The sequence below is a fragment of the Thunnus albacares genome, chromosome 6 (genome assembly GCF_914725855.1).
Source record: "Thunnus albacares chromosome 6, fThuAlb1.1, whole genome shotgun sequence".
Taxonomy (NCBI): domain Eukaryota; kingdom Metazoa; phylum Chordata; class Actinopteri; order Scombriformes; family Scombridae; genus Thunnus; species Thunnus albacares.
This window is the reverse complement of record NC_058111.1, coordinates 25,560,282-25,588,002: the sequence shown is the minus strand read 5'-3', so window position 1 is coordinate 25,588,002 and position 27,721 is coordinate 25,560,282. Positions and strand designations below refer to the sequence as shown.

Sequence of the window (27,721 nt, the reverse complement as noted above, 5' to 3'; positions counted from 1 at the left end):
GATTAATCATTAATTTCTCTTGATTTGCTCAATTTATTCTTAAACCCAATTCTTACTGAGCATACTTACTTTCCCTGAGGTAATTGAGATGAGAGAGAAGCACTTCGGCGTTGTACATGGTGGTGAGCCGGAGGAAGTCGTCCTTGCTCATCTTGCAGAGCTCTTTGCCGTCTGTGTTCTGAAACATGGCCGTGTCGATCTCTAACAGGCCGTACTCCTTGATAGCCCACTCTAGCCACTGACGCACATGGTCCTGGGACCACAATGATGGGTCTGCAGGACGAGAAAAGAAGTTTATTAACTTCACAACAGTTGGTTCTGGACAGACAGGAGGGAAAGAGTAAAGGAAGAGGGAGAAACGAACAAAGTGGAAACAGAATTTTGTATCAGTAGCAGACTTGGTTCAGATAGTAAATTATTCGTTGTGTTATTTTAACCACAAGGGTTTACCGGAGTGGCATGACTCATATGAAATTTCAGGTAAATCATCTCTGACAGTATTCATTTTGAAATCCCATCCTGTCATTGTTCAACATTTGTGGTACTTCTTGTATTGTTCCATCTGGCAACAAAGTAGACTAACACAAACACACAGTATCTTACTGCACAGTTAATCTGAAAACCAACCCCCAAACTTACCACTAGTGGTTAAGGAGCGGCTCCTATTAGGTTAATAGATGAGTGGCCCTTTGCATCAGTTTAGCACTAACATTTTAATGGCCTTTACAATGGAAAATCTGCCAAGACTCCATTTGATTTTATGAATTTCATTTGCTCATTCTTTGGGGAAAATATAGTCATTCTCTCTGGATCTGTGGCTTAAGTGTAACAACGTAATCAACTTTCACATTAAAATAACTTTTTTACAGGCTCTAACCCTGAAACTACACTTGTTACTCCCTGAACTGTATTATTTCACATACAGTACACAGTTTGAACTCAAGGTGTGCCCAAACTTTTGACTGGTACTGTATTTAAAGATTCAATTTGTGATACCAGAGGAGAAATATATAGGTCTGGCAGACAAACAGACATCTCTACCTGCACACATTCAGCCGTGCTTCCATGGGTGACATAAAACACTGGAACAATGCTTTAACCCATGAACCAGCTATATAAAAAAGGGACTCATAAAACATTTACAGCAGACTAGCAAAAATTGTTTTAAAAAGCACTTAAAAAGTGGATTCTTTTAAAATAAATGACCTATCAACTGTTGTCTGGTGTTGGTCTTTTGGTCTTGTTGTTTTCTGGTGTGGACCTTCACAGTGATCTTGTCTTGATTTGTTTGAGTCTGATCTATTTGTTTCAATTTTGCTCCTGAGTTCTTTCCTTCCTGGTAAAAATGGTGTTTTGTTCTATTTTATTTTGTTTTCTTTGTTTATTGTTGGTATTATCATCATTGTTGTTGTTATTGGAGTGATTTTCTTTAAAAGTTGAGAGTCTTCTGTGTGAGGGTTTGAGACAATCTGAGTGGTGCTGGGTGGGTTGAGAGGAATTGGGGTATGGGGTGACAGGTATGATGATTGTGTTGTCTGACTGTTTCTTGTATGTAGTGTGTTGATGTGTTTTTTTATGTGTGGACCCCCGGGGATTTTAATAAACAAAGAAACAAATAAATAAAAAGACATAAACAATGTAATCCATCCTATGCCAGGCATGAAGAATAAAAAAAAACCTTACCTGCAGGTACAATGACTCTTCGCTCATTGGTGGTCATGTTGGGGGGAGGGGCGTTCTTCTCATCCATGTAGTTTCCATAGTTCATCTGAGATGTGTCATTACCCCCCACCAGCTTATTACATTTACCCACACTGCAGTCCACCGGAGACTCCCTGCTACACAAACACACACACACACACACACACACACACACACACACACACACACGCACGCACACACATGAGTAAGTTGTAAAAATATTATCAGCAGATAAATTGGGTGTTGTTGGTTTTCCTTTCCAGCCATTGACTTTGGCATAAGATATTTAAGCCCTTTGCTGGCCAGGGCCAAGTATGTCGAAGATTAGAAGCAAAACTGAAGGTTAGTTGTGGTAAAGAAATGGCCTGTTGAATGACAAATGACAATGATAATAGCAGAAGCTGTGGTAATGAACACCAAATGTCTAATATGTCTAGTAAAGATAGTTAAAAAAGTCATATTTTACAGGACACTGAAGAATGTAACACACAAGAAGTGGTTTTCATGCCATACCTGGATCCATTCATGTGCTCATATTCTCTCTTGACGTTGACCCGCACTGGCTGGTTGATCCACTCCTGCTGTGGGGGTAAGGGGTTGATTTTGTGGGTCTGGCCGTAGTCCTGTGTGCCAGATGCAGTCATGTCTGTCTTAGGGAGCGGGGCAGCAGCAGCGTATGGAGGCTCAAATAAGGACTGGTCTTCACTCACCACTGATAGCGCCTCCTGTAAGTAGAAGGAGCAAATACTTGGTATGTCTTTCTTCACTTATGTTACAAGTGTGTGAGCAAATTCCAAATAGGCCATATACAGCCTCACCAATATGTACTTTAAAGGATTAGAGACAATTAGCTCAGCTTAGCATGAAGACTGGAAGCAGGGGAAACAGCTAGCCTGGCTCTGTCCAAAGGTAGTATAATATATGCCTGCTAGCACCTCTAATTAACACTCTTTTGTGAAAACAACAAGTTGTGGTTTTAGGTGGGGTTATGTGCTGGACAATTTTTTAAATGGGTTCCGTGACTTCCTGGAGTTTCTGCTGGTTGCCTGGCCCATAACTTCACACTTTTGATTTTATATCTTGATTCAAAAATCAAGATATTATGTGTTAGTTAGTGAACTTTAGAAGTAATGGGAGGTGAATTACTTTTTACCCTTGGACAGCGACAGTCTAGCTGTTTCCCGCTGTGTTCTTCATGCTAAGCTAAGCTAACCATCTCCTGGTTGTAGCTTCATATTTACTGTACAGATATGAGAGTGGCATCGCTCTTCTCGCCTGACTCTTGGCAAAACAGTGAGTAAGTGTATTTCCCCAAATCTCAAACTATTCCTTTAAGAACGCAGAGGTATTGTCATGTAATGAGAGTGATAATTTGACACTACCCAGAAACTTGTGATGTCAAATTTTTTAATCTCTTGAGTATTTTTGTTTACAGTAATTATGTGCAGTTATGGGTCATATCGCAGTCTGGCATCCTAAGTAGTTTGTGTATACAGCCCACGTAGCAACTGTAGCTTCCTGTTGATGTTAAAATGACTTCAATCATGCCCACAGTGGAGTAAAACAGAGTTGTAAGCTTGGGCGCAACCAACATACTGGTTTACTAACATTATCAGTGAATACATACAACTATTCTACTGGTAATGAGCCATTGGTCCACAGATCAAACAAACAAACAAAAAGCTTCTTAAATTGAGATTTTCACATTTATTGTATGAGCTGACAATTAAAGAACTCTCCAAAATAAAATTTCCCAGATTCCTGGCTGTGTAATAATTTTTCCTTTGCCTATTATCTGTATCTTCTTTAAGTCATTAGACAGCAGACTCCTCTGTCAGGCCATGGTGTGTCTGTCTTGTCTGGGCCTTGGGTTTCCCTCCACAGCTGAAGACTCAACAGAAGCAGGGGGGGTCACTGCTACACTGACCCCTCTGCTGTGGCTCAGCTGGAGCAATGTAAGTTTATTAAAGAAAACAAACGCAGAAAGTCTAGGCTGGCCAAGATATTACGTGGTTCCAACATGCTCCTTGTGTAATGTCTTGGAAGTAAAGCATGGATTAAGTACTTGATGGGTTACATTTTAACATGCAGATGTCACCACTTAGTGTTTGACAGTGAGCAGAGTCAGGCAATGTCACCATCTCAGACCTGTGCCAGGCACAAACTTCATAGTGCTTGATGGCCCGAAAGGATGCATATACTGCTTAACAATGATTTGATGAGTCGGTCGTTGTCATTATTGCTCCATCTGTCATTGTTAAAAACAATCAAACAAACAAATACCGAAAACAATAAGTAAGAATATCAAGTGAAATCATTACAGTCATATGGCTCTGCTGAGGATTAGACTCGGGTCTGATGCACATCTGGATCTGATAGGATCTGATGGCACAGCTTAGACCGAGACGTGTCTAATCCCCGAGGACTGAATTATTTCATTCCAAAATGCCACATATCTGCTTCAGGGGAAAAAATGCTACTTGATATTCATTGATCAATATTTCCAACATGTAGCTGTTTGCATTCTCTCAAAATCCTCAAGATCTCACATAACTTCAGTACCAATCCACTCTAAGACGTTTCATGCGAGCAGAAAGTTTTCATTTATCCGTTTGTCTGAGCCATATATGTCTTATTTTGTCGCAAAAGTTTTCAGTGGTGCACCTGTAGACTGACTATAGTCTGTATGAAGTAGACATACACAGAAACACAGTAACAAACAGTACAGTAGTGAGTAAAATATAATTTACTAAAATTTACTTTTTACTTTGAGAAATAATAGTAATATTTCATCTTTGTTTCGGGGAGATTTTATGTAAGTTACAGCTGCTTTATACACTATAAACAGAGACAAAATAACAATGTTTTTACTCTGAATTGATACTATGTGTAAAGAAAAAGTGTAAAGAGAAAAAAAGATGATTTTTTTATTTTGCAAATGATTCTATTTGTCAAAAGATACTGGACCTAACATTTAGATGATATATTTTGACATTGTCAGTCTGAACAATTTATTTTCTAAAGTTATGACAACTTTGCAGTGGAAAAAATGTATATTTTTAATAATCATTGGCACTGTAGTGCCCTCCATTGTAATGCCACAGACCCATGCTGGCTTTACACCAGTAAAGGTTTTAAAATGATTAACGTACGGATACAAAGATTTACAAAGTGTGAAAGTTAAAAATGAGTTTAAGTTGTCTTTACCCTTGACTAAAATGCACCTGTGTTCAGGATTAACAGCGTGATGAAGAAATCTCGGATATTATAATTAATTTTTCTTCACACACAATTAGAAACAAATGCCACAGGTCAAATACAAAACACACTTAAGGGACTTTATAAAATACTATTCTTCAGGCTAATGGGCAGAGATAAAGGCTGAACCTCTCCAGAGCATTTAACCATCTCGCCAGAATTAGATTTTCCAGTGATTTCATCAGTGGGATCCATCATAGTCTGAACCCTGGCAGCTAGACTTACTATCTGAGCACAGCACACCAGCTAGTCTGTGGATGATAAAGTGTAGAAGAGTGATTGAATGTCTCATTACAGCTCGATAAGGGCATCAACTAATATGACTGTTGCACGTTATATTTACAGTGACATATCAGCCTGCGCAATTGAGACTATGACTGGCAAGTGGCGTGTGCTTATCAAGATTGCAGAGGGTTTTTTAAAAATAGGAGCACACCACTCTCATGAAGAGAGCTGAAAGGACAACAGACCAGTGCCAATTTGCAGTGTTTTCTTTCCAGTATCTGCGGGGAACACACACATACTGCCAGTCAGAGCTACTGGCAGTTACTCTCAGTTTTCTGTCTGTCTCACAATGTCCACAGATAATTTCTGAAAAATAGTTGTGTGTCACTTTTAAACAGTTCATATGAATTTCTCCTGACTATCATATTTCAACACAGCCACAAAAAGCTCCATTAAACTTCTGAAATTAAAAAAAAGTAAAACAATTTTTCTCTTTATACATTTTTCTGAAAACACCTAAAATGTGAATTACATTTTACAATACAGCTTTCTACAGTACCTCAAACAAAGAAGAAAAAAACATCAAATGAATCATAGCTCAGCTGTTAAGCTGCAAACAGTTATAAGCATTGTGTGAGTGTGACACCTGCTGGGAGCCACCTCTGTTCTGTTTACATCAGTCAAGTCTATCTCCCCAAATGCGTCACGACGCGTCTGGAGCAGACTGGATATATGCAATATCTCCACATCCAGACTACACGTGCGTCTGTTTGGCGTTCACACACAGCCATCCAGCAGGAGCCACCCAGGGGGGGCATTCCTGTCTTTTGTTTAAGGAGGAAGAGGAAACCTGTCAGGAAAAGATTGTGTAGAACAGGAAGCTCTCGTGGCTAGAGAGCCCTTCCTTTCTTTTAGCGAGCATGAATGCAGCTAACAGCCAGTCATTTACACCCAAGGATTCAATTATGATTACATTAATTGTCACAACTTCTTGCTTTGTTACAAACATACAGGCTGAGACATTCATGTCCTCTCGCAGCTTGGCATTCATCCCCCATACATAACAAAATAATCACAGCGCTGTGAGCGGTGAATGACGGGATTTAAGTGACTATATGGAGCCTGACATTTTTGTCTGGCCAACGTTTACACTCTTCCAAAACTCATACCACACCCAGCTGCCACAAACCCGCTACTTTAAATTTCCAAAAGAAAAACAAGACGCATCGTTTTTCAGCAACAATAAGAGTAAATGCAGATGCTGCATTCTTCTGAGCTTACACTTGTTAACGGGAAGACACATACTGAACGCATCGCAGAGTGAACTAATAGGGACTTGCCATTCAACATCTGGTGGCTGCAGCCATAATGCATCTGGAATTTGACTGTCGGGGGCCAGTAGCCAATGTTAATGTAGACCAGCGCTCTTGACTATCAACATACCGTTTCAAAATAGTTGTGTAACTATATAAGGAGCAAGCCAAGGTATCATTGTGAAGCCTTGTGGTTTAAAGTGTTGCAAACTGTGCAGTTACCGCATAAAGTTACCAAATGACAGCTTTCCTTACACTTTGACAAAACTCTCTGTCCGTCAACGGAGGAAAAACAGTTATAATAATCTAACAACAACAAAGAGAGAAGTATTATTTCTTTTGTAAATACCAAACCATCGCATTTTTTGACGAACGACAGGATCTTCGGACCGAGCCGGGCGATGTGCCACACCGCTGTTGCGCAGCTCGACACATCGTATAGCGGTACATCCAGTCATGGCTATTGCTCAATCCCCGCTGCCCAGACTAAACCAAATCGTAGAACTCGTGGATTACTTATACCTATGAAAAAGCACAGTCTATAGCGTGTCTGAAACAAATAGTCACTCCTTTGTGCCTTTCCAGACGTGCGTAATTGTGCGCTTGGTCCCCAAAATCCAAAGCGTGATTCTGATTTAGACTTGAATCCACATCGTCGCGTATCCTCATAACCAGTCAGCTTATTGGAAAAGGAAAGGGGATACTTTCAAAGAAAGAGGAAAAAGAAGGAAATCTGGTTACCGCTTTCAAACCGAGAGAAAAAAGCCGCTCATCGTCGTCAGATTGGAGGTCCCAGCTCACAGACCGACACAGAGGGGCATTTCAACCCATTGCTTAAAAAAAGGAGGCGCAACTCCGAAAAAGCGGTCTCCCACAAACTCATACACCCCGTTCTCCACCCTTACCTTAATAGTTCCGTCCATTTTGCGCAATTTTCAGCGGACCCCGACAATATCCCAAACATGACACGCTCCTGAATTAATTCCAGCCCCCGGTATGTGGCGGAGAGAAAGAGACACTTTTACCGGATTGAGTTTTTTCTTTCCTCTAAATTTGGGAAGTGAAGTCACCACTGTTGAGAAGGTTGAGAAGGAAGCTGTGTGTCACCGAAAGCCCTGCCTTCAAAAAAGCAGGATACTGTCCCAGAGAGATAAGCAGGGAAAACAATTGAGTGTTCGCTACACTGTTATGTTTTTCTGCTCGGAAATATTTACAGGATGGCTGCCTGCGTTGTGCACAGCCATAGCGGTGTAGCCTGCTATAGAATAGTGTTGTGTGTTTTGCTTTCCCAGTAATGCCACAGATGGTGTGGAGGGGTTTACTATTTGTCCGACTTGAATTATTTCTGCACACATTTAACAGAGGTTTTCTTTTAAGAGGTTTACTGTCGAAGGACACTATAAGTTATGTGATCCCATGTTTTAGAGCGCTTTTGGTTCACGCCTACACTCCAGGCTTGCATCTGGCCATGCCTCCATCCTTCTGTAAATCAGCCTATTCTCTGTTATATTCTATATTTTACAGTTAAATTGATAAATGAGTGGATTGCTTCCGAACTAAGTTTCGTTGTGTTTTTAATACGCAGTGACAGTAAAACATCTATCTATCTACATGAAAGAAAGTTGATGGAACTGTAAATCAAAAAAAAAAAAAAAAAAAAAATGAGAGTAACCTGAACACCTATGACAGGAGTTGTTGCAATCCTTCTTTTATTTGTTACAACTCTCCAAGCCTCTGTGAAGTTTTCCTGAGACACCATTAATAAAATTCAAGCGTTCAGCTTCTAACCGCACTATAGTCTGCGGGTCTGGTCTACACGTGTGTGTCTGCTGCTCAGCACAGGACTGAATGGATGAAATGCAGCCTGAAGCAAGAAATTATAGGGCGCACTTGAAAAGGGGGCTCAAATTTTTATCTATTTATTATTAGTATTATTAATGTTGTTGTTGTTGTTGTGTTTGCTGTTGTTATTCAGTGGTTTCCCCCTACTCGCCTTAGTCAGAAAAAAAATCCTCACCCCCACCCCCCACATAGGTATTTTTTCCCCTTTTCGTCTACCCTATGAAATTGCCCTCATCAATTCAAGCATAGTTTTAGCGCAGATGCTAGACATGGAGCCAGCTCTGAACGTGACCAGACCAATAACACTGCAAAAAACGTCAATTTTTACACATCAGTGTTATTTTGTTTCTCAAGACAAAACACACACACACACACACACACACACACACACACACACACACACACACACACACACACACACACACCACAAAAGACTCAGAAAAACTTATTGATTTAGACACTTAAAATCTACTTTGACACAGTTCTATTTTGATTGTTGCATAGATTTTTTGGAACAAGCTTGAACACTTCATTCCACCAACATCAAGAAAATCACATTTGATAGATACCTTACTTTGGAAAAAAAGTTAATGTATTTCATTCAGTTTGCAACTTTTTACATTGTTTATGAACGTAATACGATTTAAAACTGCAATAGTTGAACTGTTGATGGTGAATATTTTTTGCAGTGTTGGGGTTCTGCCTCGGGGAGCGGTCTCAGAGTGGCCAAACAGAGACTGCGCCGCAACGAGTGACAGCAGGGCCGGCCTGTCTGCTCTCGACTTGGGGGTCTGGTGGGGCTGAGGGCCCCACCCTTGGGACCACCACATCTGGATCCTGCTAAGGGTCAAGGCTTCTCCTGCCTGAGGCCAGTTCAGACTCGTGTAATTAAGGGAGACACCTTGTTTAACTCTTCACTGGCTGGTTTAGTCCTTTTTTGTTTTCCTATACATTCCAGTGTCTGGAGTTTTCATATAGCCTACTTCTTTTATTGTAGGAAAAGAAGTGATGAAGTGGCAAATTAAAGAGGTGCTTAAAATGTGGTCTTGAGCCGGGCTTCATCACCAGTAGAAACACATCTCATATTTTGGATCCTTTAAGCTTTATTGTATGATTTCCTTCTTTTGATTTATGTCATCATTGTCCATGTATTAAAAAAAGGTGAGTTACTGTCCATTTCACCGCAGAAACCAAAATGACTTTTAGTGGTGTGTATAATTGAAATTCAGTGAAATGAAATACAGCTGCAAATTTACAGGATTCTTTTCAACTGACACAGAAATCCTCATGTTTTCATGAGATGTCTGATTTTCTAATCTGACAACATCTTTCCAAAACCTTGACTCAGACAAGATCATTCACTTTCTGTATTCAAATAACTGCAACCATCCCACTCATAAAGCTCATTAGGAAGTCTGGGGGTCCAGGACCTACCAAGACCATAATGAATACAGTGGTAACAAACATTTTGGAAGGCCAATAAACAGATGCAAGTTGGTTTACACAGTGAACCACAGAACATCTGGCTTGACGCTGGAACTAGACAGCCAGACATTTCTTCCTTACACCACGAGCCAGTAGCTCCTCAGTCTCTCCGCTGGGGCAACAAGCCAGAGGTGGGCGGACACTATGCTGGGTTTATGTTCAGCAGCCTTTCAATTGTTAGACCCATCCTTTCTGCTTTAGCTTATATGAAAATCTACAGTATTACAACCTTTAGTTGGGTTTATTGTAGAATTTGGTTACAGACTTGCATGAAAAAAGTGAGTGCTGAGGTTTTTATTCATCACATAGGCCTAACAAGTGAAAACAATTTGTCAAAAGAGAGCTATAAAGGGGGGAATAAACTTAAAGAAGTGTCTTGAATCATTTTAACTTGACAGTGAATGTTCTGCTTCATGCAAGTGTTGTCACTTTTTTCTAAAAAAAAAAAAAAGTGAACATGCAAATTCTCAAAACATGTCATCATGCATGTGGAATTGTCCAAAGCAAATGATTTATTCCTTTATTGTGCGTTGTGTAAAACCATACTTTTTACAGTGTAGTCTATGAATTCAAAGGTTTGTATTTTTGAACATAATTTGGTCACTCTTTGCCCATGCGCATGGCGACCTCATTTGATCATTCCTGAAGTGGAAAATGATGTGTCGAGTACTGAGTGTTGTGAGAAACTTTTTTGCCCCAGTGTTATTCCAACAAAGAAATAGTCCCAGTCTATGTGAGCCTGATAAAGTTGCTGTTTATTAGACTGCAGACTTGTATTCAGATCATTCCTTCTCTCGGGCTAAAAGACAGCCCGAGTCAAAATACCGAGGGCAAAAAGTGGAGTCTGCAGCACATATATAAGCACGAACTGTCTGGCCCCTCGCTCTAGGCCATAATTAATTTGAGATTTATTTTTATTGGAGAGTTCCAGTCTCGCCTGGCCTTAACCAAACAAAACCAAATGCTGGGCCGTGGAGTCGCTTGAATGAAGAATATTTCTTTTAAATTTTGTATTGAGGCGTGCCACATTCTGACCAATATCTCCCTGAATGTGAGTGATTGAGTGCAGGACTTGCACGCAAAAAACACATGCTAAGTCTGAATCCGGGAAGAATAAAAAAAAACAATATAAAAAATATACTCTGTTTGAAAAAAAAAAAACCCAGATATAATATAGGTTGCATTTCCACAGCAAATAAAAGAAGGTATGTGAATCTTCAGGGACGCAAGCACTGTGAAATTGACAGTTTATTTCAAAAATCGCCTTCCTGCTAAAGTCCCAGTAACCTCTGTTGCTCCCTCGCTGGCCTCCCCTCTTATTTAGAGAGCAGAAAGACTCATTTAAAAGCATATTTTCTCCTAAAACATTCCTCGCTATTAAACTCTCTCACAACAAATCAGGAATTGTTCTGAGCTCTGAAACGCCGGGTCTCTCTGCAGTGGCACAAACGCTGTGGCTGGATGAAAAGACTCCTTATTCAAAGGGGAAATAAGTCTTCAAAACATTAACAAGTCGCCCTTGGAAAAATACCTTGATTATGAAGATATTACCATAGCTCGCCAGGGCACAATGGCTCATTTTAATGAGCCACAATCGGAACAGTCACCCTCTGCAGATGATTATGATGGATGTGAGCAAACGTCATGCAGCCAAACCCAAATTCACTGACACAACCTCGGGCAAAGTGCACGTTAAACTTGATATTATGTGGACATTATTATTTATGGTCATAATGGGTTGATATCACAAATAAATGTCTAGCTTTTTCAGGTATTCACGCTGCGCCATATGTGACGCGATGCAGCTTTTTTTTTAATGTTAAAACCAGATGTGTGCGCTGTTTGCTTTATTTACATTCTAAGGACTGTGGTGGAGAGACAGACAGAGAGAGAGAGAGAGAGAGAGAGAGAGAGAGAGAGAGAGGGTTGGGGGGTGAGGGGATGGAGGGGTGGTGGGGGTCGTGACGTCAAACATAATGAGCCATTTTTGGATTGAGGACGAAAAAGTCAAATCGATGTTGACAACCCAGATAGACCACAACAGAGGCACAATTCAACAAGCGACTTTACACAGCAAGAATGAAGGCATTTTAAACTAGAGGGAAAAACAACAAGATGGCAATCACATGCAATAAGCTTGGCATCTGTGATAAAGCTACAGGTGTTTAACCTACAGTAGGCTGTAATCATTTTTAAAAAGTCATTTAATCTATTCTCTCATGTAAAATCACGTTAAAATGCACCATGAAAAGATATTTCTATTTGTTTCTAATGCAGACAACCACATTTAGGATACTCAAGCATCATTTCCTTTATATTATAGCAATCACATTAATAATTCTTTTGTTTTAACAATCAGTGTAAGTGATGATGAGCATTTGGGGATTTTAGATTTTTTTTTTTTTTTTGGATAATAGATGAGATTGAACATGCGTATATTTGTCTGACTAAGTCATAAAAAAATGAAAGGACCCCAGTTTGTCCCTCCAACATTACCTGGTCGAAGAGACGGTGGTGTCTTACCTTTACGTAAGACGACGTGTCAGGGACAGTTTGAAACATGTCTACTTGACAGACAGGCCCAAGGGTGCTCAGTGTCCAAAGGGCCCTGGGAGGGGGGAAAGAATAGAATAAGTAACAACACCTGAAAAACATCATCATCATCATCATCATTGTTTTTAATATTTCGATTTAATCTGCTGCTTTTATTCTAAGATTCCCCTTTCCTCTCTTCTTGTCATCAGTTACACCTGATATACCAGACGTGCTGTGGAGCAATCATTCACAAAATACCGCTGGTTTTGTGGACTTACACACATAGGGCACTCAGGGGTTACCACACCAAAATAAAGAGAAAGTCAAATTTGCTTAATGGCCCCCTGTATGTCTGACTGCACACATAATGCCTGGATTTATTCATATAACCCTAATTTTTAACAGTGGTCAGAGCTATTAGATACGGGTAGGCTTTAATGGCAGTTGTCCGAACATTAACAACACCAATAGATGGAAATTACAGCACTGGTAACATGGATGAATTACTCCAAGTCGCCCAATAGGAGCTGGGCAGCAAGAAGAAGAGGTCCATGGGCCCCATCCCAACCCCCATCACGTTTTCCCCTAAAGCTTACCACATATTGAAACACTTTTCGCTTTAATAAGTGCAGCTTACAAAGTCTAGGGTGAAAGGGCACTTAGAGGACGGTGTCTTTAGCCCTTCCCTCCCTGCGCAATTATTAGGAAGGCAGAGGCATATACCATCACAAATAGCTGTTATATAGACTGTGTGATAAAGCAGATGAACGTATATGGACCTCTATATTTGAATTCATGACGCACCATTAAAGTTCAACACATCTTAACCAGACCTATGGGACATCCCTCTCCTGATCAGTAGCATGCGTGCTCTGACCTGTCAGGATTATAAATATATAACCAGGAACCTTTTTTTCCGACTCTGTATTTTTAGCATAATTAGGGGTGGATGCACATGAGGGGCCCGTGTGATCTTAAGCCAATGCCTGACAGAGAAATTCAACAAAAAACGAAAAATGATGAACAATAAAAAAAAGCACAGGGCAGATTATAGCACCTACACGCGATCAGTGGTTAATGGCACCACAAGTTCTCTTTTTTACAGCGCAATTTCACGTTTCTGCTGAAGTGTTGTTGCGCATTGAATTCCTGCCTCAGTTCCCCCCATGATAAATTAGCCAAGGAAGGGGGGTGGGTGGGGGGGCTTATATATGAACGTGGCACGGTTTAAATACTTGTAGGGGACCACTGTTTTTTTTTTTTTTTTTTTTTTTTTTTTTGTCTTCTCGGCTCCTGCAGGCAAACGCAGGGCTCGCCTCATAAAGTTCCCCAAATGCATCCAATTTCTAAGCGGTAAAACGCGCATAGGATACCGCATCTGCAGCCAATTACGCAGAGGAGGACTGGTGAATAACGGCGTGAACCTTCCTCCGAGACGGCCCCGTGGGCCGGGACCCCTCTAGTGTTACATTTTAAGCATCTTACCTTGCTGTTATCCATCATAAACGAGAGCCAACTACGCATTCCATTTTTCCTTACCATTGACTAGACTTCCCCTAAAGTGAGGCTGCAAAGAAAGTAACTGACAAAAAGTTCAGTAGTTTTCGAGTGCAAAACTCGGACCTTGAATGAGGTAAAACTTTGTATAAAAAAGTTCGCAAGTCACAAAAATAACAAAGATTGAGACTGAGGTTCACTACCGCAGTCATTCCGTAACGCTCACTCTTTTTTTTGTTCGACTGAGGTGCAATCCTCTAATTTGACTTTGTTCTGGGCATCAATTATAGCAATAAAACAAGTGTAAATGATTTATTGTCCTTCTGAATGCACCTCTACGCTGCAGAGTTTGCCTGAGCAAGACTTTAGTAAACGCGAATCTTTTATTTTTCTCACTCACCTGTCGTTATTGTGTCGGTCGTTTGATCTTTTCGATTTAATCACTCCTCCTCCAATTTTAAAATAATTAGTCCCGTCCAAGCAAAGCCGTTTCCCAATGATGATGATGACAGTGAGATATTTTGAAAGGGTCGAAAAGGAGCGCCGGGTGTATGAATGGAAATGCTCCTAAGATGAGAGAGCCGCGACCAATGAGCAGCGAGAGAAAACCTCCCCTTGCCTGCCGTGTGAGGCCACTGAACCATGAAATAAGGGAAAAGCAAAGCCAGAAAGAACGTCATAAATCTGCTTTATAAAGTCTTTTGGCGAAGACAATTGTCGATAAAAATGTTAAAGATTTTTTTTTGTTTTGTTTTTGTGTTGTTTTATTAGTTGTTGGTGTTAATTTGTGATGAAGTGAATGTGCACAACACTGGAAATTTCTGAACAACTGGGATGCATATGGTATCAGTATGTGATCTTGAAAAAAACACAGACATTAATACAAAAACAAGAGTTTATTTCCAAGAAAATATCAATATTCTCTCACCTGTAAACTTTCCTTCACCACATTGATGTACAATGTCTATGGATTTGGGCTCTATAACTGAAAAAAAGGTTTTATGTGACAGATTTCTACTAATTAATAACATATCACTCACGAGGATCAAACATGATGTGGAATATTTCTGGAAAAATAGAAGGTCATCTCGATTTTCACACTTCTACACTGCAAGATAAACCTTCACTCCTTTCAGTAAGGCAAAGGTGAATACAATCCAAATGTGAATTCTTATTAGCGATGAATTAGTGCAATTTATTTTAATAATGAATCAACAAAAGCATCTGTACAATAATTCATAAGCAGGTATTCATTCATGCTCCTGCTTGTCCTCATGGTGACAGTTCCCGCAGGAATACAACAGCAACACGAGTTCCTCTGCAGCGGGGTTGTCTTTTCCTGCTCAGTTGACCCCACTCAGTTCACTAACTTCATTTCCTTCACATTGCCCTCATCTTGGACCAAGAGTCCCCCAAAGGATGTAGGGTAATTCACGGTGAGGAAAGTCGCCCAACCATGGCATTTTATAGCCCCATCAAGGTCGCTATTTCACGCAGAGCAACCGAAGTGAAACAGAGAAGTTGCCTGTAACTTTTTTTTTTTTTTTTGCATTGGAGAGCATATAAAGATGCCAAAGATGAGTGAGAGATTTGGGATCTGTTGCTCTAATTTAAATCTTTATCATGATCCGACAGTTGCTTTTTTTCCTGCTCATTATTTTTTATAGACAGTTTAATTTGTTTCTTTTCAAATAGACAATAGTTCAGATAGATTTAAGTTGATCTGGGGGGAAAAATGATTTCCTTGGGAACAAATGCAACAACAACACTACAACAGCACAATCCTAAAACGCAAAACTATACTAAGTGACTTTATAAGATGATTTTTTTTTTTTTTTTTTTTTTTTTTTTTTTTTTACAGAGGTCATCTGGTAAAAAGGTCGTCTTTCATCACCGGCTAGACCTTCTGTTTGTTGCACCGTTTCCTAATGCAATGATTAAGAACAACAACATTGATAATAGTGTTCCCAGCATGAAACAATGGACGGAAATCCCAACATCCGTTTTACTGAAAAATGGCATTCATGCGCCTGCTGTGTTGCCTTCCTCAGGATACAGTAGAAGAAGTTTTCTAACACGTTTGAACAGCAACTATTAAATTCTCAAGAAAGAAAAAAAGAAAAATAAATACATATATATTATATGATAATTTAGAGATGTGTTATGCTGAGCTAATATTAGCATTAATATTAATTAAGTGCTGGAGCATCAGCTGTTTTAATGGGACACTGGGCTAAGCAAAGTGTCCCCATTTAACCAAAAAAGAGCTTTTGATGGCAACCTTAGTGACCAGCATTGTTACAAAAGACATAAAGACATCACATATGAAGTAAAATCCCATTTCAGAAGCAGTTCAGTTTAGAATGAGTAAAAACAGAAGTTGTGTGATTTACTTATTAACACCAAAAAGACAAAAACAGTCTACATTTTCGGTGCATTTTCATTCAAGTGATCATCCACTGTTCTATACCTACAGTATTTTCTATACCTACACTACACTATAGGTCAATTGATATTTTCAATGGACTTGTTTAAACTTAGGTTGAACTCATGATTTATGGGGACAATTCAAACTGCACCAGGTCATCAGAGGTTGTCAGATTGACCTGCTGTGATTGTCTAAACTCTCTGACACTGATTGCTTTGTCCTATGTGGCAACACCCCCTCTCTTGTGTCAAAATATATTTGCAAATCATCTGTCTGGTTGTTTCATCAAGCCTTGCACCTCCCTGCCATTCTTGGCTTTTGTACTTTACCTTGGTAATGACATTAAATATGGAATGTGGCTGTGAGGTGATTATGCTTCTGGTGGAGTCTTGTGATTGTCTTTTGTTATTATTTAGCTTCATGTGTTTTAATGTTGCAAACAGAATCTTCCCTTGTGTGATAATAAACAGACTTAATCCCATTCTGCAACGAGGCCAAACAATCTGCCATCAACAGTTCCCCATATGCAGTCAACTGCCAGTCTTTCCTCACTGGTATGTTAACATTTCAGAGCTCCTTCTCTTGGGATTCCACCAAAAACACTTGTATTTGAGATGATGTGGGCAACCTACAGACATCTGTGATTACATCGCCTAGAGTAAATGAAGCTCCTTACTCTGAACTGTAATGAGTTATTTATTTAGTTGAAGGGGCTACCGAGAGATGATCTGGAGATGGAGATTGGTCCCATTCCAGACCTTTTTTTCCCCTCCTTGGGGAGAGAGAAAATGGCAGTGTGGCACCAGGGAAGGCAGGGCAGAATATCAAATCTTTTCACGCAAGCTTCCAGGCGGTCATGGCCAGACATGGGACAACATGTAGCAGAGCTCATGTTCAAAAGAGTGGAAGTTTTCTTACCTTAATGTTTGTACCAGTTTAAAAAAAAAAAAAAAGAAAGGCCTAATGGAGAAATGTGAGATGACCTGTAGCTCTTGTAAGGGGTCTTAACCACTGTACCCTCTCTCAACACTTACATACAACAAACTGCAATGATGACAAAGCTACTGTTTCTTATGTTAAAAGATAAGGGTAAGGGAGTTTAGAACACGTGCTTGTCCTGCCAGCCTAACCGAACAGGTTCAGTGACTCAACACAACTTAACAATATGAAACCAAAAAATTCAAATAAACTTATCAAAACTACGCCTGTCCATTGAAAATAGCTCACACAGAGTGCAGACAGTGGCCCATTCATGTCTGCGGTGATAATTAGCAAGGGGAAGTATTAAATTAAAGCAAGGCAGTCATTTTATGAGGCAAGCATTTATGAAGGTAATAGCATCCCTATAAATTAACGACCTCCCAATGCCTCCTGATGTGTTGCCACTCATCAGGTCCAGAGCAAACCTCTGATACGTCCACGATATGACCTCATCTGTTCAGTCTTGGTATTCTCGCCCTGGGGGTTAAGCGCTGAGATGAGAGCTTAGGAGAGTGGATGTTTGGGGAGCAACATGTGGTGTCGAGACAAAATGCATGTTGTCATTACATACAATATGTTCTGGTATGCACTTCATCAAAAGAGCTGTGCGTATGAGAGTCAGTGTCTGCATGTGTGCGTGCATGTGCATGACTTTATACGCTTTATGCATCTACAGTGTGTGTGCCCACAATTACTTTTCACAAAACTCACAAAAAAATACGGTGAATTTCTCTTTTCTGAGGGGAATATATGTGGATTTCCCAGACCACTTATCTTATGTCAATTCAGCTATAAGTGTGGACACACCCCACCTCTGGTCCAGACTGGGCATGGGAAACCAAGGTGCTCCCTTTACATTTAAAATCAATCTCAGTTGCCAAGGGGGGAGTCATCCCTACATGAACAACACACGGCTGAAATAAAGCCCCTGAACATGACTGCTCCTGTGGAAAAAAGCAGGGCGAATAGGCTCAGGAGGAAAGCAGTGCCATTTAGAAAGCCTAAATCATCCCCTGAACTATAAATCCACTGACCGCTCATCATTCAGCAGCATTTTAAAAAGCCCTTAAAGAAAAACACTAGGTGAAATGAATATGCTGTCACCTCTCATTTGAGTCTGGCCCGCTGGCTCAATAAGAAAAGTGTTGTTCCCTGGAAGGCTGCTAGCCTGGGCTGAGCTCTCAGGTTTAGGGTTTACCCCTGTCCCGCATTCTCAAGGCTTTTACTTTGAGGCCTGCGTCTCTTTCCTCCCCCACGTCCCCCCAGACATGTCTGACAGGCTGAACTCGATGTGGGCTGCTCACCAGACTACAAAAATCATTCATCTGTGCCTTCAGACGGTCAAATCTGGATCTAATAAAGGGAGCTTGCCTATTGATCCTATTCATAGGAAAATGCAATGCCAACTCTCACCACTGGAGGGCTCTCTGGCTCAAGCTAGAAGCAGCTCATTGAGGCTCTGGGTGCCCTTTTGTTCATAATGGGAGACATTATGAACAAGTATTTTTTTGTGCAAATTAGCAGGTGATTCATGATGAAAATGTGTCAGTTTCTTAAGTTAATCATTTTTTCTTTTTTTTATTATTTTGCTTATATTGCGTATCAAGGCACATATACCTGTGATTGACTCAAGAGATTGACATCTGCAAGATAAGAAGTTTGTTTCTTATCCTGAACTGTTTGAAGTTTTTTTTTTTAAAAAAAACAGCCTTTGTGGGCTTATTGAGGCCAAAGACAAACAATGGCACCCTCCCCTTCACCTGTGGCACAAACAAACATGTGAAACAGGAAGCACACGCTGCCGTGCACTGAATCTGTGCCAGCCAGATGAGAGCGGGACATTGTTTTCTTTCAAACACTCGAGTGAAGCAGAATGAAAGTACAGGCCACAAAACAACATATTCTTACACATGCAAGGACGAGGCAAGGAAAGCATCTAAGAATGAAAGAGGAGAGAGAGAGAGAGAGAGAGAGAGAGAGACAGCAAGAAGGAGAGTGAGTCACAGTCACTTTTAGGGTTGTGTTTATGTGTGGGTGAGGGCACTACCCCAAACGCCTAGGCAAACCACAGCATTCCACACCAGGTCTTAAAGAGACAGAGCGACGCTGTCATCATGGGTATTTGGGGAGTAAAGTGTTAACACATGGTGAGGGCCATTTGAGACGGCTGGTGAGACGCACAGAAGCCAGTAGGTGGCCATGCCAGCTTTCTGACTGCATCCTGACAGAAGAGCATTCCAGCTCTATGTCAGATATCGTTTCACAAAAAAAAGAAGGTTTAGATATTTTGTTTCTATGCAATGTGACAGAAACTAATAAAATGTCAAAAGACACCTCAAAATTTCACATCAATTTTTTGTTTGTTTGTGTCATGCTTGTGCTAAAAATGATTGTTGAAGATGTGCTGTATCTGCATTTCAGAGATCCAGTGATAGAGGGCACAGTTGAGCTGTGAAACAAGTGTGATAGCAGCAGCGTGTTACGAACAGGCTTGTGTTTGAAACTTTCCTCAGTACGGTGCAAACCTTTGAGTATGCCAATGTATGCATTTAGTTTAAAGTTTGCACCGTTAACATAAAACTCAACATTGTTATTCTTATAACTACATTACTCCTGGAGCCTTTATAGTAATGTTTACTTTCACAAGTAACACAAAACAATACATTTTAAGTCAGCTGTGGCAGACCTCTAAAATTCTCTCAACTTGATACTAATCTATGTCATGCATACAGGTACATAGTGTGCAAAACCACAGTTTGACCGTCTGGAAGACAAATCAAAATGTTTACTGTCATCTCAGCATTTAATGATATAACATGGATATACCTAGAAAGGAAGGAGACATATGCTGTGTGCTCTTGATTGCTTTCGGGATGTTACCTACATCACAAACATGAACCATGTAAAGTAAAGCATGGTAATACACATCACTCTGCAGTGCCACACTGAAAGCATCTTCCATCCATAAACAGACAGCAGAGTTGGTTAGCAGTCTGAATGATGACAGGCCCAGATTGCATGCACAGGGAAAAAAAAAGAAAGCACACTGCTAGGAAGAGAGACGATGAAGACGAGAAACAGAGAATGAGAAATGAGTTGTGTAGGTGTGAGGAGGGAGGCGATAACATGGCGGTGGTGCTGTGTTGACAATCGAGTGGTTAGAGAGAAGGTAAGCTTATGGTAAGAGAAAGAGAAAGTGTTGGGGGGGTGGAGGGGGGTTCTGGAGAGAGAGGGCTTCTGAGAAGGAAAGAGAGGATGCAAAGGAGGAAATGAAATGGAAGTTACGGGGCAAAAAGAGAAACAGCCTGTTTCCTCACTGAAAATCCATGGCACTATATGGATTTAACATCCTTAAACCATCAACTGCGCTCTAAAAATAACCCTCGTTTCTGCACAGTAAGAGGTGGGAGTAGGAGTAGGGGTGAGTGAGGTGTGGGTGAGTGAGGGCAGCTGGTGGTTGGAAATGGGAATCGGAGCATGAGACTGGGAGTGAAAAGTTGGAGAGAAACAAAGACGCACCACCCTGCCAGACAGTGGTGATGAGAGATGGGCTAGAGATTGCACGGCTGCGTGTGCATGTGTGTGAGAGGGAGACAAAGATGGAGAGAGATAGTATCGGAGTAAGAGAGTTAAAGTGGGAGAGAGAACTCCACAAACCCAGTTATCATAGTCCTTTCACTTGGTAAACACAAAAGCAAATGATAAAGATATTCTGAGATTAAGAAGTCCATACTTTTTAGTTTTTGGAAAGACTTTTTCTCTGGTCTTCAACCCTGAATGAAATTTGGCTCAGGCAGAGCATCAAAGTGGCGTTCACCTGTGGACTGACTTGGAAATCACAATTCAATTCAATTCAATTTTATTTATATAGCACCAAATCACAACAAAAGTCATCTCAGGGCACTTTTCACATAAAGCAGGTCAAGGCCGTACTCTTAGATTTAGAGAGACCCAACAGTTCCCCCATGAGCAAGCACAGGGATGTTGCTGCAGCTAGAAAGCTAGTGGGAAAAATCAGCAAAGAGACATTGGTAGACAACCAATCAATGGCTCAAGGGATCATAAAGACGCCATTAACAAAGTGCATTTACTACTTCCTCCACTTTTATTTGACAGCTATAATTGCTAGTTACACTTTAAGGGGACTTGAGAATAGTTTAGTTTCATGAATACAATTAGCTGTTCTTGTAAGCTGGTGGTTTACAAAAAAAAATTCCATGGCCATATGCAACAATCATTTCAGAAACTTCAGAAAAAATCAATATATGATCTTTATCTCTCTTAGACCTCATTATAATATGTTTTCTGATGACGCAGAGGAGTGACTAAGAGATAGTAACCTAGCAAGTATCTGCTAGGGAGACTGGTCATGGTTAGACCTGAGTATAATAAATTTATTATAGCATTTGTTTCATGATTATATTACCAGGTTGGATGGGTTTATCACATCAGGAGAATTCTAAAATAAGCTTTACATTTATTTTACCTGTCTGTCATTTAGGTGTGGTAAAACAAGACATAAAAGGTATTTCCAAATACTTTCCAACCCTGAAGGTGTGGCAAGGACAGAGAGTTGGAGGATGAGCGGGTTGCACAGAATACATAAGACAGGAAAGGAGACCAGACCCAGGACACAAGACAGATCTGGTGAAAACCAGCCACTGACAAGCTGCTCCTTCTTCCCTCTCATCACCCCGATAAGCCCTCCTCTGCCGCCTGAACCACACCTCATCACAGGCTGGGTGAACTGAACGAAGCTGACAGGTCTACTAGCAGCACTGATGTTGTTATCAGTGTGAACACAACAAGGATGTAGTGGTAGCTAATGATACCTCTTTCTCACAACAGTGAGCAGGGAAATACTGAGGGTCAGTGTAAATGGGATCACTGAGATCTTTTAATTACCTCCAGGATGGATTTAGGTTAGTGGACTTTAATCAGCCTGGGTTTTGTGTAAAAGGTGTGTGAATGGGTTAACACTGTGAAGAAGAGCCATCTCTTCTCAGAGGAGATAACCACTTCAGCAGAGTGTACGTGATGTAGAGAGTGGACAAAAACTACAAAACTTAGAGGATGTTTGTGTTTGCAGTCCTGGATGGATTGGAAGTTCATGTATTATCCCTGTTATCTCCGATTGTCCAGATTCACTTGACTCATTGATTATCACATTTGAGTTTGACTAAAACTGAGCAAACACATTCTGGATTAAATACCTGTTGCAGAAAATACCAGTTGACTGAGGTGAGAGGTTATAATTTTGTCCAGACCAAGTAGTTGTCACTCACATCATGTAAGTTTCTGTTTTTTTCTTGCTGCTCTCAGCAATTTTTTTTTTGTCTCCTGCGTGTTCTCTCTGTCCCTCTGTCTTTCTCCCCATCTGTCTCACTGATTGCTCTCCCTCTCCGTGCCTCCCAGGCCTGCCTCTCCACCTCTCCTCTCTCGCTCCAGCCTTCCCTCGCTCCTCTAATGAGAGTGTGTTTTACACAGGCATTCAGAAAACCTCCTCTGCTAATTACATGACAAGCATCTCGTTCTGGGACACTAATGAAGAGGAATAGCAAGCTGTAGACGCCACTGGAGTGGTGGAGGTGGTGGTGTGACTGTGTGTGTGTGTGGTGGTGGTGGTGGTGGGAGAGGGTGGACGGGGGGGTCAAGCTGGCCACTGGGTGGGGTGTTTGTGTGTGTATATGTGTATTGAAGAGGGGAGGGTGGGGGGTTATTCTGGCGCCAGGCCAGCAGCTTATCAACCGGGGCATGTTGGACTCAGCAGCTCGTTCTCTCCCTCCCTCCTCAGCCTGCTTTTTCCTTTCATCTTACTATACTCTCATCTTTTTTCTCACAAAAGATCAGTGTAAGGGTATTATTTTGCCACGCAATGTTAACTGTAAATTTATTAGCTCTTATCAAATTGACCAATTTTTTACATTTGACAACAGTAAAAACACCCTTAACACCATTCTTTTACACTTAAATGTTATGACTTTTCCCAAAAGTGATGCAGAATATAATGTAATGCTGTGAAGGGTCAGAATATGAACAGTATGTAAGGGTTAAAGATTGTATAAGCTTTGAAAACGACACTTGTTCTCTGAGTCATCATGTATGACATAAAATACATGCAAATTCATGATCTGTCGCTGCTCACTGTCCTGTGTGCTGTACTGGCTCTTTGCATAAAATGCTAAATGTGCAGTGTTAGTTTGAATCAGTGTGTTGGGGGTATGCCAGTGAATAAACACAACATTTACTGATAAATAAGAGAATTAGACTGAAGTTACAGCACACGCATACACACACACACATACAGAGAAACCTACGCACAGAACACAAAAAGGGGAGCGAGAGTGACCTAGGCAGAAATCCAACAACTCAGCATGTGATTTGGAGGAACTCGTTCTGTCAAGAGGCACACTCAAACAGAAGATCGCTGTCCCGTACCATCCCTCGTGAAACGCTTGAGAAACACAAACCATCTGGAGGCTATAGTGCACACTCTCGACCCATCAAATATTGAGGATGTTTGTCTGATTTACAGAGCCTATTTAGGACTGTTTGGACAACTTGGCTGAGGGATTGGTGCTTTAATTAAAGATAATATCAAGAGCTAATATTGCCCCCAAGACCTTTGCCTCCCAGTCAACAGTGCAACAAAGTCACGGTTCTTTGGGTGAGGGTGAGACTCTTAACCACGAACACTTCTAAATTAATCTAGTCAGGCCTGATGCAAAGGCTGCCCCATGTTCTTTATTTCACTGAGGTTAGCACTCCATATTACCCCTTTTTCTCTCTGCTGATGCCAATAGCAACGCAGGCTTTTTCAGGCCCCAGCCCACCGCGGTGATGCCATATTGATACTGTCATAAAATATTACATCCTCACTTTATTCATTAGAACTGGGCTTTAATCTAAAAATATCATGGGCAGGGAATAAAACAGTTTTCAGCAGCAGAAAGATTAGGCCTGTACTTTTCTCACTGAGCAATGAGCACCACAGCTCGGAAACACTGAGGCCCAAAATAGATGTTCTTCTCATAAAGGGCTCCTTCTTTGTAGTCGACATACAGCAACAACATCTGCTGGGCAGTTTCTATTGGGGGAACAGATTCGGGCAGGCTATCAAAGAGAGAGGCGATCTCCTGTGAGAAGCGGTGGGCGGAGGACTCTCTTTCTCCCCCCCCCCCCACCCTCTCTCTTTCTTGCTCTTTCCCTCTCTATCTCTTGCTTCCAAAAATCTGTAGCAATCAGGACGATGCTAATAAAAGACCATTAATATCACCTGTCAGCGCTATCTTTGGAAGATCCAAAATGAGAAAATGAGACAAAAGGATTCACAGTCTGGAGCTGTTCACCAAGACGTCAGGAACTGGTGGAGGAAAGACAGCGGTATGGTTTGGTGTGCTGATTTTTTTTAAAAAAAGCACTGGGATGACAGAAATCCATCAATGTCGCTTGATAATGACAACACAAGGACTGCAGAACTGTCCCATTTATTATTACTAATATTTCATCTACAAAACATGGTTTCCTTAGCTGAAACATTGGGTTTGTGGGACTGGTAGTACGTCTCAAAGCTTGCTTCACCCTTTTCGGTTTATTTAAAGCAAACTATAGCTTCGTTTATGGGACTTTTTTCTGTGTTTTCAATGTGGGATTGTCACTTCTGGACAGATGGTAAGGATAAGAATATGACCCCTATGTGACTCCAGATACTGTATCTTTCAAGGCAGAGAATGAACCTGTCATGAAATCTTTGTTTCAGGGTTTAAGTTATCCGGTCAAGATTTTAAACCCCTGATGGGATAAAGTGAGGAATGTGGCATTGAACACTGTCATCTATCAAAAAAAAAAGGGAAAAAAAAAAGAAAAGTAGTGATAGAGGATGATTTCTTCAAGTGCTATTTGAAAGATTTTAGATTTTCAGATAGAAATGGACTCATATCAGTTTAATTCGGAGCTGATGTAGATGCAAGAAAACCAAGAAGACTTTAGTAAGAGAGTGGTGGTGAAGGCCATAAACCCCTGCAGGTATTTTGACTGATGGGTTTCACTGGCTGTGATGGCAGGGCGTTGTCTGTTTAATGTAAAACATGAGCACAGCCAGCACATAGACGGAGCCTCTGAGTGGAAAAAGGTGGCACCATAATGGGGAGGTGAAAGGCAAGGGGGCAACGTGATGATAGCGGCTTCATGCGGAGCAGAAGTGTATCGAGGGCCTCGCCTTTGAACTGGTGAGCCAGTTAATTGAAACAGCATTGCCGGGGCATCGGCTGAGGATCTGGATCACATTCATCCCCGCTTTTATTCAATTTGGTCTCATCACAGGGCGCGTCCCGTGCTTCTCTCTCCACATGGCAATAAGTCATACCCTCGCCTTTTGCCCTCGACGTGTTGCCCATCTGTGTCCCCTGGGGGCCCAGGGCGCTGAGGCCCACGGAACGAAGAGGGATTCAGACGAGGTCTTGAGAAAATGCAGGCTGCCTGCCACTGAGCCCCTTATGGTACTTCTTCACGCCTCTCACCTTGGACTTGACCCCCCCACACGCCCCCTCCCCACCACCTTCCCCGCCCTCACCTCCTCACTCACTCACACACACACACACACACACACAGACACACATCTCCTTACCCCCAGACTTCAAGATTTACTGTTAAGAGCAGTGGCTGTCAGGAGGTTTGAACCGTGCACTTTCTAATTCAAACAAATGCTGCACTGAGGTCACGGAATTATCATGGTGCCACAAGGTGTTTAAGATGACTCACAAGTGTTGAGTGTTAAGCTGATATAGAGAGAGAGTGAGCGTGTGGTAGAGAGACGGCGCTCTATGCTGTTAGGTATCAATGCAGTGTAAAGCCTGTGCGCTTGCAGCGTGTAAATAAATAAACAAATAAAGCGATAAATAGGCAAATAGACAGATAAACCTTCTCACTCTTACCTGGTTATCACCTGCCCCTATCAGAGCAGGTGCTTGTAGATCTTGTGTTGTACTGGGGGGAACTTCTCATTTCGCAGAAGAGTGGTCAACGTTTCTGTCATAGCTTTAATCAGTGTCGCACATGCACTGGCTGTTGGTTGGGTTTAGGAGGTAGGATGCGGGGGATGATATGATAGTCAGTGATGTACAGTAAATAAATATTCAAGAAGAAGAAGAAACTTCTCAGGGGCATTCTGGCAAGACCTGAGACAAATTGATTTGACAGCGACAGTTCTTCAAGTGATTCATTTTAGCCTAGTTTGATGCCAGATTTCAGAGGTTCACCATGCAGGACAATACAAGTGTATGTTAAGAGATATTTGCTAAAGCAAATTAAAAATATTAGCTTGATACAAATGTCCAAAAATGGTAAATCCCACCCATCTGGTGTTTTCACATGTACTTAATGTGACACACACACACACGTACGCACACACACACACACACACATACACACAGATGTTTTTTTCTTTCTTTCAGATGACAACATCACAGGAAGATCAGCCATTGTCATTATCATCACCCCCGTCTCCATGTGATGTTTTCCTGCCTCTTTCCTGCTATTTTTCCCAGTAAGATATGGGCTAAAACAAACAAACAAATAAACAAATAAAACAAACTGAATTCAAATGCATCTGAAATTAAAATATGTCATTTTTACAAAACCTTAACTTGGAAACAATATATATGTGAGTTATTGAAGGAACAAAGAGTCTGTAAAGAAAAATCAGTTTCATTGTGAGGCTCCACAGACACTTTTTAGTTCATTTTAGATGGACACTGAATAAATACACTTCTCCCACAATACTTTGGAAAATTCCAAGAAAGTGAATATTGTCGGGATGTAGTTTGAAAAAGTGCTGTACATTTCCTGAGGTGTCTCCAAACCCATTATTGACCATCGCAGCTTCTCTACAACTTTACACCTGTAACGTGGTTGCATGTGAACCACAACTGCATGTGAAGTCCAAAGACTACATACAGGAGGAAAAAAGGGATTTGGAGAGGATCACCGTATGATTGAGGGAGGGACTAAAAGTGTGCATAATATTCCTTCCTCTGTGGGACTCGCTGCGAGCAGGTACAGCATCTCTGCAGTCCACCGCTCAGCTGTCACACTCAGCTGCCCGGCGCCTCCAGCTCACAGGAAACTTCACAATCGGTAAGTGCAAAGTTTTTTTTTTTTTTCTTTGTATCGATTTTTTACCATACATGAATTGATATAATGAAAGAACGTGTCATATTATCGGCTGTCGGTCAGATCGTTTCATTCATCAGGCGGAAAGTGTTGGCTTCAAAGTTTCTGTTTTTCCCGTCAGGAATTCTCATAAAGCGTGCAGCGCGCTTTTTCATTGCTTTCGACCTGTTTCATCTCTGCTTATTTTAGCGAGTTTACAGCAGCGTTCAAAATGACAAATTACAGTTGGCTGAACATTTTCATCTCTTTTAAAAATTAATTTTACTCCAATAGTTGTTTTTTTTTA

The 27,721-nt window shown here is 41.1% G+C and overlaps 2 protein-coding genes across 11 annotated transcripts in view; one reads left to right on the top strand and one right to left on the bottom strand.

Annotated features, from left to right (window-relative positions):
• The window catches only part of fli1 (Fli-1 proto-oncogene, ETS transcription factor), a 33,098-nt gene extending 18,694 nt beyond the window's left edge, over positions 1-14,404 (bottom strand). The window contains exons 1-5 of one of the 8 annotated variants that reach the window (XM_044354274.1): positions 14,257-14,404; positions 12,348-12,432; positions 2,215-2,426; positions 1,684-1,835; positions 70-273 (exon numbers count right to left, since the gene is read on the bottom strand). In XM_044354274.1, coding sequence (XP_044210209.1) covers positions 70-273; positions 1,684-1,835; positions 2,215-2,426; positions 12,348-12,386 — 607 coding nt within the window. In that variant the 5' untranslated portion in view covers positions 12,387-12,432; positions 14,257-14,404. Of the gene's footprint in view, positions 1-69; positions 274-1,683; positions 1,839-2,214; positions 2,427-7,238; positions 7,319-7,402; positions 7,572-12,320; positions 12,433-14,256 lie in introns of those variants that run through there. The other 7 variants (XM_044354272.1, XM_044354273.1, XM_044354268.1 and 4 more) reach the window with 7 other exon arrangements.
• Positions 14,405-27,310: 12,906 nt separating this feature from the next.
• ets1 (v-ets avian erythroblastosis virus E26 oncogene homolog 1) overlaps positions 27,311-27,721 on the top strand; it is a 37,269-nt gene continuing 36,858 nt past the window's right edge. For 2 of the 3 annotated variants that reach the window (XM_044353581.1, XM_044353579.1), the window contains exon 1: positions 27,311-27,399. The gene's annotated coding sequence lies outside the window, so the exon portion shown is untranslated. The remainder of the gene's footprint in view (positions 27,400-27,721) is intronic. The other variant, XM_044353580.1, reaches the window with a different exon arrangement.